Source organism: Diadema antillarum, unplaced genomic scaffold, assembly GCF_040938485.1.
Source record: "Diadema antillarum isolate AM-2024a unplaced genomic scaffold, OU_Dant_1.0 seq00000069_RagTag, whole genome shotgun sequence".
NCBI lineage: Eukaryota > Metazoa > Echinodermata > Echinoidea > Diadematoida > Diadematidae > Diadema > Diadema antillarum.
Genome location: NW_027271168.1, coordinates 3420793 through 3440315, shown reverse-complemented (window position 1 = coordinate 3440315; position 19523 = coordinate 3420793). Strand labels below are relative to the sequence as shown.

General features: G+C 37.5%; 1 protein-coding gene across 1 annotated transcript in view; it reads right to left on the bottom strand.

The window, feature by feature from the left end:
* The window catches only part of LOC139725983 (melatonin receptor type 1A-like), a 36218-nt gene extending 19054 nt beyond the window's left edge, over positions 1 to 17164 (bottom strand). Inside the window, exon 1 of the mRNA XM_071637065.1 lies at positions 16812 to 17164. Within this exon, the coding sequence (XP_071493166.1) occupies positions 16812 to 17164 (353 nt within the window). The remainder of the gene's footprint in view (positions 1 to 16811) is intronic.
* Between the last annotated feature and the right edge of the window lie 2359 nt (positions 17165 to 19523).

The window sequence follows — 19523 nt, the reverse complement described above, 5'->3', positions numbered from 1 at the left end:
CCTTGAAGAGGGGGTAGTACTTATTTTGGTAATCTCAAAGGCAGTTCATCACGACATTTGCTGCACATAGTACTTTGACCAGAAAGGGCATATGCCGTGAAGATTTGTCGACTCGACAGAGAGTCAACGGTATGAGTAGTCGCCTCCAAGTAAAACAATCATGCTAGCGAATCTGAGATTCAAACCAATCAATCAATATACAGACTGACTATACCGACAAACTCACATGATACCCGAACTATCGTTTTATTCTTCATGTTTTCGACCTGGACTACATCATCTTGAAATGTTGAGCAGCCCACGAGTAATACGAAACACTGATCTTATCGAATTACTGACTCTTCGAGAGAAGGCACTTTCTGTTTTCAAGGCACGTTTTCTAGAATATTGGAACACGAGCAATATCCCACCTCCGGCGGCTTGTGCTTCAAAAGACATCGAAGGATCAGACAAGAATAGGTTGACCCCTCGGAATGTTCAATCTGGGTTTTCCTTTTATGATTTTGTTTTCAAATGAGTGTGCCCCTTCTTTCTACCGAATTACGTGGAGCAAAAATTGCCTTTTTGCCATGTTTGCCTTCATATCCATATCTATGAAAGATTTTGTTATTCCACCATTTCCTCATAATACCAGCGTGCGTGCTTGAAGGCGAGCTTGGATTGTGTGTATTATGGCAACAAGGTTAAGGCAATGCTCACGGCATACTGAGATGCAGAAAGTCTTCTTGACAACAGATTCAAGACGATGGTGGAATTAAAGGAGGGGAAGGGTTTAGGGATTTAGCACCGGGTTTGACTTGCAGTGCATGTCTGACTCTAGACTTGTAAAAAGACTAGTCTTTGGAGAAACGAAGCGGTCCACCCAGGCACTAGCAGCAATTTGTCAGCCGTATATTGAAATGTGGTGACATTCTCATTAGCATAGGGGCTTGGGGCGATTAATTTCACGACTTCTTGTTGGGTCCATGTTTGCAGGACTCTCCACCTACTACAGATCAAGTTCAAGTTTATTCTATTTTTCCACATCTCAGCATAATCAAAAATATGCACGTCTTGACTGTAGACTCTAGCCGTCTTGACCCAAGAGTATACTTACGTGCTTTTCCGGAAATGCTAGGGAAACAATAGCGGCAGGGCCTTCTGAGAGAACGATACAGACAAAGCCGATTCAAGCATGGCTGGGCAATATAAATCAGCATCATTTATTGTCATTGTCATCATTGTTGTCACCTTTGCCATTATACCATTACTCTCTCTTGTGTTTTACAACAAATTTGATTAAGGCATTTAGTTGCGGAGAAAATTGAATTCTAAAATCATCAATAAAGTCTTTTGTGACGACACATCCCGAGACGGAGCTACCAGTTGAGACAGCCAAATTCACCATGGTCATCGCATAATTGACATTGTTTTTGAACACTAAAGGGGACCGCGGAATTGGGGGTGGGGGTCGGTAATCAAGTCCCCCACCCCCCCCCCCCCCCAAAAAAAAAGAGAGAGAGAGAGAGAGAGAGGGAGAGAGAGAGGGAGAGAGAGAAACGAATTTGGTTCGTATTCCAAAGATTCGTTGGTACACGCATTTTTTTTTTCTCTCTCTCTCTCTTTCTTTCATTTTCGGACTAAACGTACCTGTTTTCATTTTTGGACTATCGATCTTAAATATAAGGGGTCTCATTTCATTTTCGGACGAGCTAACCTTCGGAAAAAAACGAACCTTATTTCATTTTCGGACAGATGAACCTTCGGATTGACGCCACAAACAATGTTCCGATTATTCGAGTCTATTGTTATTTCATTTTCGGATTAACGAAAATCTCGGTACAGAAAACTTGTGTTCGGAGTAACGAACCTTCGGAATAGCTTAATGGTCGTTCGAGACCTTTAGTTTGACATCAAAGATAATTTTTCTTAAAATGGAAATACAGTCCAGATAAAGGTTAGTCTAATAAGACAGAGAAATATATTAGGAGTTCAACTTATTTTTCATCCAATTTCGGTCAACTTTTTACCGTTGAACTCGTAATATTCTACTCTTTTCTTTTATCAAACTAACTTATATTTGGACTGGATTTCCCCTTTAAAGCTAAACATCTTACGATGCTTCCCCCCCCCCCCCCCCCCACGCCCAGAAAAGACAGCCTTACAGAGGAAGAACGCTGGTGTCTCCGAACTTGAATCGACTCAAAGAAGAGAAATCAATCCCATACTCTTCTTATCACCTTTACTGAGATGAGGACTGTCAGGGAAAAGCCATGTTACCATGGGTGCCATGTCTTATTTCTAGACAAAATTGAAAGAGCTTGACCACAGGCGTATATCAAAACCGACAAATGCATTAAGTACAGCCTGCTATGTCAAACTACAGAATCCGGTGAGATTTTTGTGCCAAAGTTGATTTATTTCACCTAACTTTGTAATTTTGGGGGGCTGAATCAATAAAGAAAAGAATAACCCTATTTCTTTCTTTTTCCCCAATCATGTTGTCATTTCTCTGACAATGGACAATAATAAAGCTACATCACCATCAATCATTTAGAAGGAGACGACAAAGACTGACTTTATTCCTCGACCGCCAGTGTGTGTGATCTCTACACTGCAAAAAGTCCGGTGTTAAATGGTGAACACCGAGCTGGTGTTAAATTTTCGGTGCTCATTTATGGTGTTAAATTAACACCCCCGGGTGTCATTTCCAAATTTTAAACTGTTTTTTGAAGAGTTTCTTAGTAACTGCACTTCTTGTTGATTTTTAATTTAAGCAAGACGATCAAGAATTTTACATTAAAATACTAGATTTTTGAAAAAATGTGAAAATAAATTTACACCAAAGTGACACCAGCTGGTGTGGTCTCTTATTGAAGCTGGACGGGTGTTAAACCATTGATATTAACACCAACAAATATCAAATCAACACCATGTGGTGTCATTTTTGAATTAACACCAGTACAGTGTCAAAATAACACCAGGTACAGTGTCAAATTAACACCACGAAGTGTCAGGTGAACACTTTTCAACACCATCACAGTGCATTTTTAACACCTGTGGGTGTGGTCCTTTATTGAAGTTTGATCGGTGTTAGATTTAACACCCGTGGTGTTAAATCTAACACCGATGTTTTTACAGTGTAGAAGGTTTCCTCGAACGAATCATACGTACATTCATTTGCATAATACATTTACATCACAATCGTCGGTGCCATTTTGAATGTCAAAATGGCCGATGTGGCAAAACGTATTTTGATTCATATCTCATGTTTAAAGCGTTGTAGAAGGCTCAAATTTGATGCGAAAAACGTACTTGTAAGGTCAGACATGCTGGTACATCTTTATCTGAAACGATGGTTCATTTTGAATTCCTAATTCGGAGAGTAATGTGCAAGCGAGACAGGGATAAAAATACATCAATAAAGACTTGAGTTGTCTAAGGCATCCGTATAATGTGGAAAATTTCAAGGCCCTTTCCCATGGTTGATTATGATAGCGACGATATGACACTAGTGACGATAAAGCTAGTAGAGATATATAAAACAAAATCTAGGTAAGCATGAAAGGTGAATATTATTCTTTCATACGACATAACCACATAACTAGTTTAGTGTTGAAATTTAAAATGTTTTCATAGTGCCTCTGCTTTCACAGAGAAATCATACTGCACTTCATGTTTCCTCCATTGTCGATGCTAATGAAAGTATCGGCTGCGTAAAAGAGCAGTTTCTATTGGGGCATAGACACCTTGATTAATATTTTATGACATCAACTCGTCACGAACGCGTAAAACGATTCCATGAAATCGACTGCGCTTTACTGCTCCGTCGTTCTGCTATGGAATGAATAATAAGAGAAACAAAATCACTCGAGATACCAAATCATGATATTATATGCTTATCCCCTGCCGTGCAGACTGGATCTTATAGTCACAAACAGTGACGGACAAAAATCAATCTATGCATTGTAGGCCCTACATGTATTGCTCTGCAGGTAGCCTACCTCTTCTTATCTATTTTCAGGGTTGGAGGTTTTATAAGTCGTGAAGATGAAACTAGCTAATGAGCATGCTGCTTAATCACAATCTATATGATGTGACTGCCACTGATATCTCTGTTTCGCAAAGACATATCTAAAGATATTAATCGATCATGGGTGTGACTTTGTTTGTTTTTGAATTTCAACTACTTTGCAAAATCAGTTTGAACGTTGAAAAGAATTTATCTAAGGAAGAACATTTGACCTTGTAGCCCCTACAAGTTGAGAGTTGTGGGCGCATGTGATGTCTGTCGTAGAAATACAAGAACAAAAAGAAGTGAAATTTGTAGCCTACCTATACCTGGCTTTCGTGTAAATAATTTAAGTTGCGGGTTTTTCATTCCTCGTGAAATTGATTGCATGAAAGCATCCCAAACGCTGTCATCAATACTGACTCACGACTAAAAAAGGAAAAAAAAAAAGGAAAGAAAAAAGAACGGATGCTTACAACTAACTTTGTATAGACAGCGAGGCAGGAATTATTTCATCTGGATGGGGGGGGGGGGGGATGGTATTGAAGTCAATGTATTTCAGTCTGACATCGATGATAATGAGTCTTCACATTGAATTTCAGCTAATGACTATCAACGACCAGATTATGAAATTCAAAGTGAGGCGCCGCATGGTCCATCACACAAAGAGGTGTACCATCGCACAGAATGGCCTTTTTGTTGTTGTTCTTACACTTCTCCGAAGACAGAAAATCGACAAAATATTAATGCCGTGAGTAACATTACGGTAATAAACCGTACCCGCATCATGTTTACACACGTCGAGCGTTTTAGTTCTGTTGCTTCCATATCTTTTTTAAATGAAAAAAAAAAGATATCTTCGCCGCCTACTTAATCAGGCGACCTGTCAGTGTTTGACACGCTAAATTTGACACCATATATTATCAGCTAAGCGAAGATAACAGTATGATGGCATGGTTTTCTTTCTCCTGGCGTAGCCTCTTCACTGTTCAAAGACAGGCCATGTAGACACAGGCAGGACGGCTCTTTTATTCTAGACTCTTACAGCACACACAACCATCAGATCATCACGCATTTTTTTTTTATTGAAATGTTCCATTAATTTGCCTCACGTCAAAATGGGCATTCATAAAGGTTGTTAATAGAACTAACTCTTTCAATTTTGGGCGTACGAGGTATCGTGCGTGCTTTCCCCTTGCTTACAGCAATCACATTTACGCAGGTTGTAGAATCAAATCTAAAAACTGAAGAGGTATTAGTCAATACCCAATTTGTTCTTCATTACAATACTTTTCGTATCATAATGAATAAGATATTATGACCAATTAATGATAGAATCTGATCATATCACTGTACTTGGGACAAAATCATATTTTCGAATTCAAGGTTTTAACCTCGAGAGATTTATTCATTTATTTGTTCATTTTTCTTTGAAGGTTGCTGGTAAGTAAACATAAGAGCAAACACACACACACACACACACACACACACACACAAAATGAGGGTTTATATTCTATTCCTGAGTTATTTGAAACACTCGTTAAACACACGTGAAATAAAACAGAGTTCTTAAGCACACACACACACACATACACACACACACGCACACATACACACACACACACACACATACACACACACACACATACACACACACACACGGAAAAAAAACCCTGTGTGATCAAGCATGTCAAGGAGCTGATATTGATACAGGTCTATACTACTCGAGTACCTTGTACTGATGTGGAAGCCTGATCCGCCAGACTTCTTCATTGTCATGCGTAACGATTCTTCGTTTCATTATCAAAATTACTCACTGGTTTTGGCAAAGTCGAGATGTGAAATTAATCTGAAATATGGCGTTGCCTTGATCAAGTTTCCCTCTCGATGTATTCGCGGTCTGTTATCAAAATGCTGTATAAAACGGACGGCCACAGATGACAAATGGATGACAAACGACACCAGCTGCGTTGAGTGTTTCGGCAACATAGCTTTCCAGCCAACGATTCATGTTCCTTCCCGTCAATTATTTATGCATTAATCATTAAGATTTGGACGGGTCTATCAAGCTGATAAATGTGTAAATCATTTCCAAAAAGGCTTAAGGTGTTCTGGCGTTGTCAGGGATTTAGCTTTATAACATTCATGATGACGAAAACGTCTGAGTGAACTCGTCAAGACGTTAAAGGTATTATTTACATTTGTAGATGAAACGAAAACTCAGCTTTAGTGCTTCAAAATATTTCTAAAATGTGAGTTAGGGATACAAACAACCAATGTAAAAATTTGTATCAGTAAAATCAATGTTAAGTATTGTTAAATATACAAAATGTGAACAATAGTTATGATAAAAATGTTTCTAGACTAAACTGTCCACAGTTATGATTTAATGGAAAATTTAGTGATATCTCATTATATTTCAGGCTTTATTGCGATATCTTTATATTACCATGGTAGGATGTTTTGTGACACAACTGACATACACATGCATCAAAATGTGATATCTCCAAAAAAAAGAAAATAAATCACTGCTCTCAATTAATGGCAAACAGTACCTTTAAAGGCATAATTTACCATATGCAGATGAAACAAAAACCCAGCATTAGTGCTTTAGATTAGTTCTTAAATGTGAGTTGGGGATAGAAACAGCCACTGTAAAATTTTGAATCTGTTTAATCGATGTTAAGTATTGTTAATATACAAAATGTGAACAATAGTTATGATAAAAATGTTTCTAGACCAAACTGTCCACAGTTATGATTAAATGAGAAATTTAGTGATATCTCCTTATATTTCAGGCTTTATTGCGAAATCTTTATATTATCATGGTAGGATGTTTTGTGATACAACTGACCTACACATGCATCAAAATGTGATATCTCCAAAAAAAAATTAAATCACTGCTCCCAATTAATGGCAAACAGTACCTTTAAAGGGGATGGCTAGTAACCGATCAGTGGGAATCAATGGGAATGCTGAGGGATGATTGTTCCAATCCTTGTGGGATTTATTGAAGAGTACATTATATATCTACTGTTGTGTGAAAATTATTTGCTTCAGAACGGTCTCATATTCAAGTAATGTGCAGATTAATGTCCCATCACTGACCAGGGACGCTTACCTGGAAACATTAAACTGCACATTACTTGAATATGAGACCATTCTGAAGCAAATAATTTTCACACAAGAATAGATATATAGTGTACTCTTAAATGAATCCCACAAGAATTGGAACAATCATCCTCCAGCATTCCCACTGATTCCCACTGATCAGTTACTAGCCATCCCCTTTAACGTCGTTGTTTAATTGACGTTTTTAGTGCATGGATGCTCCTATAGTTTGAATAGCTTGTAACACTGGAAGTCTCCTGAAAGATGTGAGTAATGTAGGAATTTGTCTGAAGTCAATCGGTCTAATTTATCTGATTTTTCTTCTTCATTGACACCATATATACATATATACATATGATTATATGTACATAATTATATATTACTTCTGACCTTTTCATAGGGCTTTAGAATATATATATATATATATATATATATATATATATATATATATATATATATATATATATATATATATATATATATATATATATATATATATATATTATGACAGACTGCCACAAGACAACCCAACACTGCAAAAAGTGCGGTGTTAAACATGAAACACCGAGCTGGTGTCAAATTTCCGGCGCTCATTTGTGGTGTTAGATCAACAAATCTGGGTGTCACTTCAAAATATAAAATCGTTTTTTGAATAGTTTTTTATATAGTTACTGTTTTTCTGGTTGATTTTGAACTTCAACAAGACGATCAAGAATATTCCGATAAAGTACTAGATTTTTGAAAAAAAAGGTGTGAACACATTTGCAACACAGTAACACCAGTTGGTGCGGTCACTTATTGAAGCCGGGAGGGTGTTATACCATTGACATTAATACCAGCAATATCAAATCAACACCATGCGGTGTTACTGTTGAATTAACACCAGCGCAGTGTCAAAAATATCACCAGCTGCAGTGTCAAATCAACACCATGAAGTGCCAGGTGAACACTTTTCAACACCATCACAACATACTTTCTACACCTGTGGGTGTGGTCTTCTATTGACACTCGATCGGTGTTAGATGTAACACCCGTGGTGTTAAATCTAACACTGATGTTTTTGCAGTGAAGAAAAACACACGTCTGCCTAGCAGACAATAAAGCTGACGAAGACCTGACGAAAGACCACCAGCCGGTGAGTCTTCTCTCAGTCGAAAGCGTCTACCACCAGCCGGTATTGTGCGACATCTTCTGTCTTCATTGTCTCAATTTTTCATTCCTCCCAAGATGACAAAGGCGTTCGGTAAAAATATCAGCATCATCCCACTAGTAGAACAGATAAACACATACATTTACTCATTCATGTGCCATGAATTTGTATTGCACAACATTAAAGATGTGTGAAATCAAAGTCCTTATCAAAGGGAGAAATGGTTAGAGAGAGAGAGAGAGAGAGAGAGAGAGAGAGAGAGAGACCCCCTTCCCATCCCCCCCGCCGGAAAAAAAAATACCAAGCCATCGCCACAGTAGCACGTAATGTAAGTAGAAAACATGAATAAAATCGTCTTGAAGTTTGTAGGGTATGGGGGTGGGATAGGAGAAGGAATTCAGGAAAGACCTTGATTTTTTTTTCAATTATTCCAATTTTACTTTCATCACCATTGTGAGAATCGAGACCATGCGCCTTCATATTATAGAGTAATCTTGTCTCTTCTTTTCCTCCCGAATCCGGAAGAGACAGGCGTCATCTTATGCTCGTCGCTTCATACCATTAATTTCGAGATTGTTTGGTTTAGCTCTTCACCATCCTCCCGAAGCGTATACCAGAGTTTGCCTGCATCCGCCTCCATCTCCCCTGACAACGACGGCATCAACAAGCTCCTCGTGCCTGGGATGCCTTCCCTATCTCCCCTTCGCCTTCCTCGGATGCCATTATCGAATTAAGCAATTAATTAGCTCCATCTGTATTCACACATCTTCATCGAGCTCCAGCGCCATTTATCTCGCATAAATCGCATTCGATAAGAAAAGTGTTATGTAATCGAGTATGCGATCGTCGTTTCGCAACCGTGACCTACTGTCTGTTGTTGGTTTTGTCTTTATGAATGGACTTTACTTTCTAAGCTTCCTGTCACTACCGATTAACATCTCAACTGTGCTGGGAAGGGGCTGAGTGCTGATGATGATGATTGGTTAAAGGGTGACTTCAGTAATGTAAAAAAGATTCAACCAAGGTGAAGGAGCCAGCAGGGTTTTATGTGAAGAATATGGTATAGTCTTAAAATGCCTAAATAGTAATGAAAATGATGATCTTCACCAACCTGACTTCTCCTCAAACATGACTGTCTTGTATAGAAGTGAAGAAATATTCAAATTCCTTGGAAGAAGATTACAAGTGTTCCAAAATTTACACAAACATTTGCTGTTGTTGTTGTTGTTGTTGTTGTTGTTGCCATGCTGCTGCTGTTGTTGTCATGGAAGAAAAAAACAATAAGCCCTATTGAATAATGATTTGGCCCATGCAATACTGACATCAAATCAAGCGATATTATGATTAAATCCAAAATGGTTACTACTTAAACTTATACTTATAAAGTGTCTTTACGAGTGAGCTCAAAATATTTGTCTCCGTATGGGAGCTCATAGGCAAAGGATAACAAAAAAAAAAACAACAACAACAGGAAACAAAATATCTCCACATTAAATATCTATCATGCATCACCTACACATGCATGCCCAGCACATGCGCTCGTGTCCAGGCCACCACACAATATACACTAGCACCACTCATTCACACACAAACAGAGGATCAGAAAATTTAAAAATATTTGGAAACATTAATTTACGCAAAAACGTGGCAATCAACTATCACTCAGCAAAATTAGATTATGAATCAGTTATGAGCACAAGCATTCGCATATGACTTACAATATCATATGCGAATGCTGTCCCATCTGTACCGTAGAATCATGCATGACTTGGATGATTAACTGCTGGAATAAAATCAAGTCTGCGTTTTCACGGCATAGCTGAAGGGATGTTTTCGGAAAGGGGGAAAAAACAGGGCTTTTTAAATACTTCGAGATGTCTGGTGTTGCCATACACATTATTTTGAGATTTACCCTTATAGTGATGGATTTACTTCATGCAGATATTCTAGATTATTACATCAAGTTTACAAGGCAGGAAATAAGATTTGCACGATCTTCTTTTGTCGAAGACAATGTAGATACCAATGTTCATAATGGTGTACTAGAGATCCGTAATAAACTACTAGTACATAGACGAATTCGTCTGTTTTTCTCGTCGTCTACTCTGTTAGTATCCTCACTAAATAAATCCTACGATGGTGGTTTCATGTTTCTTATGCATGTGATTTCTCTTCAACTACCTGATTACATCTACATTAGGTAGAAAATATTGGTCAAAGCACTTCATGAATGTTAAGAAAACGTAAAGATATTGTTTATATAATTCATATATTCATATTTATATATTCGCATAATTGGTGTACTTTCATTTTTCGTTTGTTCAGTTCTCCTCACGAAAACTTGTCGGAATTTATTCCAATCACAAAGTACAAAAAGTCGTAACATTATTTTAGTTTTTTATGCAATATTTTGTATTCAACCATGCTGCATTCATTTTTTTTTTTTGGCGAAGTTGTACGTTTCAGACGTGTGCATAATTCGCAATGCGACGGACAGATCCGCCAGTGGAATATATCAAATATATCCTCTACCGATGGAATATATCAAATACAACTTCTCAAGTCGTCTCAACTTAATTGCGTGTACTTCCACCTAAATTCAATGACAACTGGGTAAATCTCAGAGTTTGTCCGCAAACATCGTGCATTGTATTTCAAAAATCTATGTTTGATCATGCCAATTTTGCCAAGCTCTCAAATGGTCGACTCTGTTGCCATTTTTTTTCCTAGTCACAATCAATGCAGACGTACCGGCAAGCGTAGACATGGTAGAGGTGACGTGTAAGTCTTACATCAACAGACATACTGCATGCATTGGTTGCCAAGGTGTAATTCAATGAGGAACGACAAGTAGGTAACAGGAGAAACACAGACAGTGCTCAGTGTTGATGTGTCAGAGTTCAAGTATAATAACCTCTGTCTTGGAAAAAGTATCCCAACGACAAAGGGAAATGGGTGTGACAGAAATGATGTGAGCTTAATCAAATATGCTGCAATATGCTTGTGAGTGTTTTTTTTTTCTCTAGCAGGAGTTTAAGAGGTCGTCATGGTTACACTGGTAAGATGACAGCATCTCCCATTACATTGGGTCTGTGAAAGAAATGGAGATGGTAAAGTAAATGTACTGTTAGAAAGAGTGGAAACGAGCAAAACATCCAATCGCTGCGTTATCAAAACTTCCCTTAATTTGTGATTTGTTCAAGGTATGAATAGCGATGTCTTGAAGGGAAGCTAAACATTCCTCATTGATTGAAATAAGATGGAACCACAAAACCAACAGGAATGCAATTCATTTGAGGTTAGGCAAAATGAAGCATTTTTAACAAATTTCAATATTCTACAAATTATCTTGTGATATCAGACACGATTAAATGTAATAAAAAGACTGAGCTAAATTCAGTCATAACTTCACAACTTTTGCCATCAATTCTCGGAAAACAATCAATAGAAAGAGGTTATACCCTCGATAAAGGAGACCATATGAAGAAAGGTATATTCTTCTCTCTTCAGTTTTTCCTCAGTGAAGAATAATAAGGATTTGAGTAAAGACTTTTAGGAGATATATGTTAGTGAGAAGAGGACGTCATTCTATCATTACCCGGTGTGGTTTACACTGATTTTTATCAATACCACTGTTCGTGAAAACCTGCTAAATGAAAGGTTCGTTAAGTATCGTTGGATTTTTTTTTCATATCTATTTCAGCGAGGAGGTCCACTGCTTTTTCCCGTTACTTGCTGTTTTAATTTAATTTCTTTATTACGGTTAACTTGGACCTGGTGTGTAGTTTCACACATACAATCGATCAGCAAGCTTCAACCTGCCCGGGGTACGCGTATACTGATCGTTTGAGAATCGCGTTCCGGCGTCCGATCCATTATGTCCCAAAATGACGCCTTGTGCCACGAAAACAAAATGGCGGACATGGCTTTTGGATTTCGCTTCTCGAATGCTCCGTCATGGAGTTAATGATGGATTTACCACTTATCCTGTCACAGACCAAATAAAGGACTGTATTTCAATCTATGAGCTCTTCTAAGGCGGCATATTATTCGTGTACATGCATACACACATATAGGCGCGCACACACGCTTTTCCTTCTCGGGGGTAATTCGACCAAGAGCAAAAGGAGTAAAAACAACAACGATGTAGTTCCGGCGACAAATAAGCACAATTGAAGAGTTAACATTAAAAAAAAATCACACAGCTTAAAAACTATACGATGATTTAAGGTTTATTACTGCATAGGTGTAGTTAAAGTATCGATGAACATCAAATGCTAGATGAGCAGGTGTGAAGTTCTTTATAATTTTGAATCACTTTAGCTGCTTCACAACCTAACTATTATATATTTTATTTTCACATCGCTATCCGAATAACTCTGCTGGTACCATCAACTAATAACTTAATTGTTTTACGTTCATATTCATGCTCGACACTTAAAGTTACAGGCATCATAGAAAAGAACACGTCAGCTTCAGCTTTTTTTTTAACTTGCAACCATTACGTCACATCATTTCCATGTAACGGAAGCTATGAAAAGTTTCTGATATGCTCAAAGAATACCGCCTTAGCGTCTTCTGAACTAATATATTCTGCCGTCCTGACAGTGCTGTTCTCCGTGCGCATTTAAGCCAAGACATCTATACCTGACAAACATGTGTGTATACCGTCAGCTGAAGAATCTGGGTTGTTTCATTTTGCAATATTTGACTGTGAGCCCCTCCTGAGCTTTTATATTACAATGTATATTTCCACATTTCTCTCCGGGTTTGGAGGTCGGTAATATTCCCCACTGTTAGCTGTCAGACTGGATGCCTAATAAAATACGTTATGAAACACAGTGGCTGACATTGTCACACCTGCTATGAAATGAATTCATATTACTCCAGTATTGAGGTTCCTTTGTTGTTGTTTTTTACCCATTGTATCCATAGATTGTATCATATACAATCTCAGGTTTCTTATTTCTGATGTTGTGTACCTTAATTTCTGCTCCAAATAGTATTGATACATTTTTTTTTGGTGATCTGAGAAATATCATCACGCAAGCTCTTTCCAATCCTTGAACACTAATTTCCTTTAAATACAAAAGATTAGATACTGCATGAGATGATGGGACTTTTATGAATGCAAAGCTACTGCTTGAGAATGAACTTCCTCACCCATTTTAGCTGTTGAATCTTTTCAGATTGCCTGAAGACATGTACTTGCTCAATATTAATTCTAGTGCTGAATAGATTTATTTTCTCTTCTCCTGCCTCCTTGGGGGGGGGGGGATCTCTCTTTGCACTGAGCTCCTTACTGCTTGGAGTTGATTCATGTCAAATCCTCAACATGATTACAAATTAACAAGGGACCGACTGGTTTGTTAAGATTTGGCATGTTTGGTGATACTGTTCTCTACAGTGGTCTTTGATAGCTTTTCCAATAGGATTCAGTGTCACTCGGCATTTTTCTCATTAACATATTTGGGAGAGCTTAATCCCTTCCCCAAAAAAGTAATATATATATATATATATATATGTATATACATATATATATATATATATATATATATATACATATATATATTTACACGTATAAGAACAATTGAAGACTAGAAAGAGATAGTGACAGTTTACCAGAACCACAGAAAAATTTTATCAAAACCTGAACAAAATTAGGGAAGTTATGAAATCGTGAAATTTTGTTAATTTTCATATCACAGTTCTTAAATGTGCAAATACAGAGAATGGTGATGTCATCGCCTCACCATGGTGCCATTTAGTTTATACAGAACCTCTTAGATTAATTTCCTTTTTGAACCATTTACTTGTTACAAACTTTTTCAACTCAAACGCAATTATGCTCTAATCTTAAATCTTAAATCTTAATAGATATGAATGATCATTATTCTAAAGCTATTCAGCGAGGAATAACACCATGTTGCACGCTTATTCTTACTTTTTTTTTGTACACGATCAATGGAAAGTTGTGAGGTGATGACATCATCAGCGCTCATTTGCATATTCATTATTATCAACCGTTCGAAAATTGTTTTGCAAAGAGCGCATCTTTGAAATTTAAGCACTTCCTTATCTTAAATCTAATTGTGATCAAATTCTCGTCACTAACTGTTAAGTGGCCCGGAATTACCCTTTAATCGAGCAAAGACTTTGTTTTGGTAACATTACTTTGTGTTTTTATATTGGATTGAAGATGCCTTCTGAATTTACTTTAGATATTGGACATATTTCTTATGTTTACGGCGATTTTTCGTTTCTAAGAATTTTCTTCCCGGTATTTCAATTGTCAACCTCTTTGAATTTGGTGAACATGATTTTTAATAATACAAAGATTTACGTCCCTGTTTTTAAAAGGGAAAGGTACGGAATCCAATGGGATCTACCACCGTGTGTGTCAACAGGATGTAGGATTAAAGAGAAATTCAGCTTCTTTTGATGAGGAGTGACGTTTGCAGCAAACAGAACAGTTAATGTTCAAATGACACCAGTTAAAAACTAAGTGAATGTTATGGAATATGAAAGAAAATATACATATTTCTTTATCAGTCTCAATCACATTTTTCAAATAACAGATTGCCAATGCTCTATATACTATTACCACTATATATGACTAGATATAATATCATAAACGCATTGCTTAATATTCAGGTACGTTGACCCCCAGAACTTAAAAGGGATGTTACAGTTTTGGTTGAGATGGGGCTAAAAGTTTCGAACATTTTTGACGATATTTTTTGATTTTATAGATAATGATAAAACTCTTATGAAAAATGAAAGCGCATATAATATTAAGAGGAATTTAAAGTTTATTTGATGAAAATTGGTTTTCAAATGGCTGAGATACTCTAAACAAAGCAATCCTAATAAAAGGTGGGACCCACCATTGACATGTTTGATTAGGATTGCTTTGTTTTACTTTTTTTTATTTCTCTGCCATTTCAAAACTGATTTTCATCAAATGCACTTTGAATTCCTCTAAGAATTGTGTGCTCTTTCTTTTTCTGTATGTATATGTTGTTATGCTGTATGAAATCACATTGATTTCATTTTCTTTCTTTTTTATGAGATGTGGAAAAATAAACTTGAAACTTGAAACTTGAAACTTGAAATTTCATATAAGTGATTTCTGTAAGTGTCTTGCAAAAAGTTAAAAACTGAATTCTCACTTCAACCAATACTATACCAACCCTTTAAGGTTGATATTGACAACATATGAAAAGTGTAAAAGAATAAAGAATGCAGAGATCTTGGTGAATAAAAATTTATGCAAGAGCAAAGATACTTTGGAATGATTGTGCGCAAGTAACCACAGTCTTTTGAGGTTGGATATGACATGATCGCGCGCCTTTTCTAATTTCCATGGATAATGCTGTGATATCATTACCTTTTGGTAAAAACGAGGGATATTATACTTCTCCTTTTTATTTAACCCAGTTATTATGTTTGATATAACTCTGGCTTTATTAGAGTTTACTGGTATAATGAGCAGACTTTTTCTGTACTGAGATTACGGAGAGCTCAGCATGGAGGATCTAGTTGCACTTTCATTGTGATTGAAAAGAAATCCACCAAGGTACGTGCAGTTATCTAGCCAGATGTTTCGTACCAGTAGGAGTACAATTACACCAACATCTCAGAAAGCTTATACAGCTGTTAGTAGGATTCACCGAGATCACTTCTACAAAGTTTCTTATACTTTTTCAGGATTGACTCGACAATGTTTATCTATTCTTCATTTCCATTCCTCTGTCTATCTGCTGGCAAAAGTCATCCAAAGTCAAGTCCTCCTGCCTCCGATTTTGATTTTTTTCTTCACGGACCTGTACTTTCAGAAAGACCTGTGAAATGATAGGGAACTGGCCAAAGCGGGTGCTCGTCATGAGCTCGACACTACGCAAACAAGGCCCACAAGAACGTGTTGTATAATGTCGATCCCGTGGACTGTTTTTACCCCGAATGTCCAACTCAATGGGCCTTATCTGCCTGGTGTCGAACTCATGGGTCGTATGACTCGTGGGCTGTATTACTGCTGGACTTTTTTTTTTCAATGGCGAACTCGTGGTTGTCGGTCTCGTGGACCTGGCCAAAACGCTTGAGTAATTCGCGTGTAATTGATAACTTGTCAGCACAGATTCTTTAATCTAATTTTCTATAATTATTCTAACATTATTCTGATTCGCTGAAAATCTATTCGGCTTTCAATAACAAATTTTAACGTTACTTGATAAAAAAAAAATCAGGACATACAATGAAACAAAAGACGAACAAAAAAACCTGAAGACGTGTTTGTATGTAACAATGTGGACATTAATTTTGGTTAAGTTGATTTTGTTTTGAATTTGTCATTGTTTTATATATATATATATGTGTATATATAATTTATATATAATATATATATATATATATATAATGATTTAAGCGGGAAATCAAGCAGACAAGAGTCTCCTATTGCAGTGTAGTAAGAGTATAATTTTGTAATAATGATATGGCAACCGCGCTACAGAAATGCACCTTATATCGTGATCATTATCATTACTGTGTCCTCCCTCTTACCTTGTTACGCAAACGGTACCGATTACTTCACATAACGCAGGTTTGTCCAGGAAAAAGTCCACTCTGATTAAGCCCAGGATGCCGAAACCGTTAATGACAGCCGCCACGCTCAGGTCGGCTAACGCGAGGTTGACCACGAAGGCGTTGCTGAGCACACGGAGTTTGTGGTGGACGAACACGGCGCCGATGACGAGTATGTTCCCGATACATCCAAAGAGGGCCAGCGTGACGTAGGCAACGAGCAGCGGCATGCTGTAGTTCGATCCCTCAACCTTGTCGGCCGACTCCGCGGCGTCGTTGAAAAGGACGATCACCGTAGCGTCGGGAAAGTCTGTCGCGTTACTGACCTCCATTATTACGGAAAGTAATGACAGTCGAATTCTTCCCCCTGTTTCCAGCTAGAAGGTGAACAGCATGCAGGTACTGCGCTTAGAAACAGTACTTCACAACCCCGTGGGTGCATGGACATCAATCGTAGTCCCGATTTACAACGTCACCTTGCGTGGACTGACGAAGAAAGAAAGTCAAGAAGTGGTAAAATACAAGATATTACCTGTGGTGACTAAGAGCAGACACAATAAGGAGTCGCTAAGTGGAGCTCCGTTGTCCAGGTTTCTCGATCCCGATGGTCGGAGGCATGGAAATGGATGAGGGTCGGATACCACAGGGAGTGATCTTTTGAAGATAACGAGGTGTATGTAATGAAAATAATTATGTCAAGTGTCGATGCTCACTTTATTTGAATGTCTAGAGTGGCCAGTGGGGACAAAAATCAGCAAAGAAACAAAGAAAGGTACAAAGACAGAATGAGCTGACAGCAGACCTCTTACGAGGTACCTCTCCTGAGATGTGACGGGACAAGATGATACGCTCCTGTCAGCGGTGAAAATTGCGCCAATAACTTTTTGACGCAACCATTCAGTCGGCTTATCTATTATACATTCGCGTACTGCCTCCGCGCACGCCGCCGTCACGCGAACACTAATTTCCGCACTGCTGGCTCACGCACGCGACTTGTTGCAAGATGGAGCAACACAAACGAAGAATCAAGAATAGAATAAAGGAGGAGGAGGGGAGAAGTGGCGAGATAAGGGGAGGGAGAGGGCTTGAAGAAGAGAAAATGGGGGGGGGGGGGAGTGAGTGGCGAAGGATCGATCGATATTGGTCTATTTGAATGCACGTCAGGGCTAATGAATCAGTGTTGATTTTTCTTCTTGAAATATTCTCGTAATCGTTGATAATTTGCACTCGATTACGATAGATATCATCGTCATCACTACTAATATTACTCTGTTATGATAATCATTGTCGAATATATCATCATTAACGTTAATTTGTCATCATTGTAGGATAATTGGTTGCTTGTTTTTTCCGACATGGTTATTAAACAAGTATATCAACCGTTGCGATCATAAAAATCTCATTTGTACGGAGGGCAGACAAATTGAGGAAAACTCATGCCTAATATTGTTCTTATTACATGTATTACATGCTGATTCTTTTTGTTATCTGTCCATATTTGAAGGTTTTTGATATATCCCCTTATGAACTCCTCGATCAGTTGGTTTGGTAATCTATACTCTTCATTTTGTTTTGTTTTGTTTTGTCCAAGGTGTTTCTGATGTGTTAACTCTCATTTTTTCCCCAGTGTTGTAGATCCTTGACAGTTGCTTGAGGAAGATTTTGTTCTTAATAGTTTTAAGAATATTTGAAAGTTTTATTCACTTTTTTCCCCGATCAATCATAGACAGAAGCGCTGACTTTAAGTACAGAGATTTCATGATATGCATGTCTTATGTATTTTCTGAGGGTCCCATCAAGCTTTGCTTTTTAGTGGGACCCTCCATTTCCATTCCCATTCCCATCCTTATTCATGTACTATATATATATATATATATATACATATATATATATATATATATATATATATACATATATATATATATATATATATATATAAAGTTTTCTTGATTTTGTTAGTCATTTTCACTTGTATTTAGTTAATTTACGTTTTTGCAATTATTACAAATATGTTCTGCTTATACATTGTATATAACTTCTCTGTTTGATGGAAATGAAAAAAATGAACTTGAACTTGAACATGTCATAATATAATAATGACATCTTTGATACATAAGCGTGGTGTCTTTAACGAAGATATGAGTCTGCTTCCTGTAAGTGTTAATCTAAGTTATATGGAATCTAGGTCTTATCGGTATACCCACCAAAAGTAATTTCATTTCATGCTGTGCCGGAAGTAGAATAAGGCAAAGATGAAATGACTTTGATTGAATTAAATTGACAATGATCCATGTCAGGCTCTAATTTCCCCTCAACAAGCTGTCTTTCGAAGGTTGTTGCTTCTTGGTCTTTGTTATGTTGTCATTTCAAATCCTCCGTGTGGAATGTCTAGGCCTATAATCACGCAAACATTTCTAACACAAAAATAAAACTGAGGGCAAGGTCCGGAGGTTGAAATGCGTGCATTGTGAAAGGGTATATCTGCTACGTAACGCTGTGCAAACTTTGATATGAAGAAGTTACCTTTTTTTGGAAGGTGTATATAGTAGGAATTTTCTTTTAATGAGAGAGCACAGCTAGTAATTAACGCCGCGCAATTAGCGTCGGGGTTTGTTGTTTTTTCTTCCGCCCAATATGCGCTCTTCGCTTTGGCGAGCAAACACCATTACTTGATCCGTGCACTAATAAAGG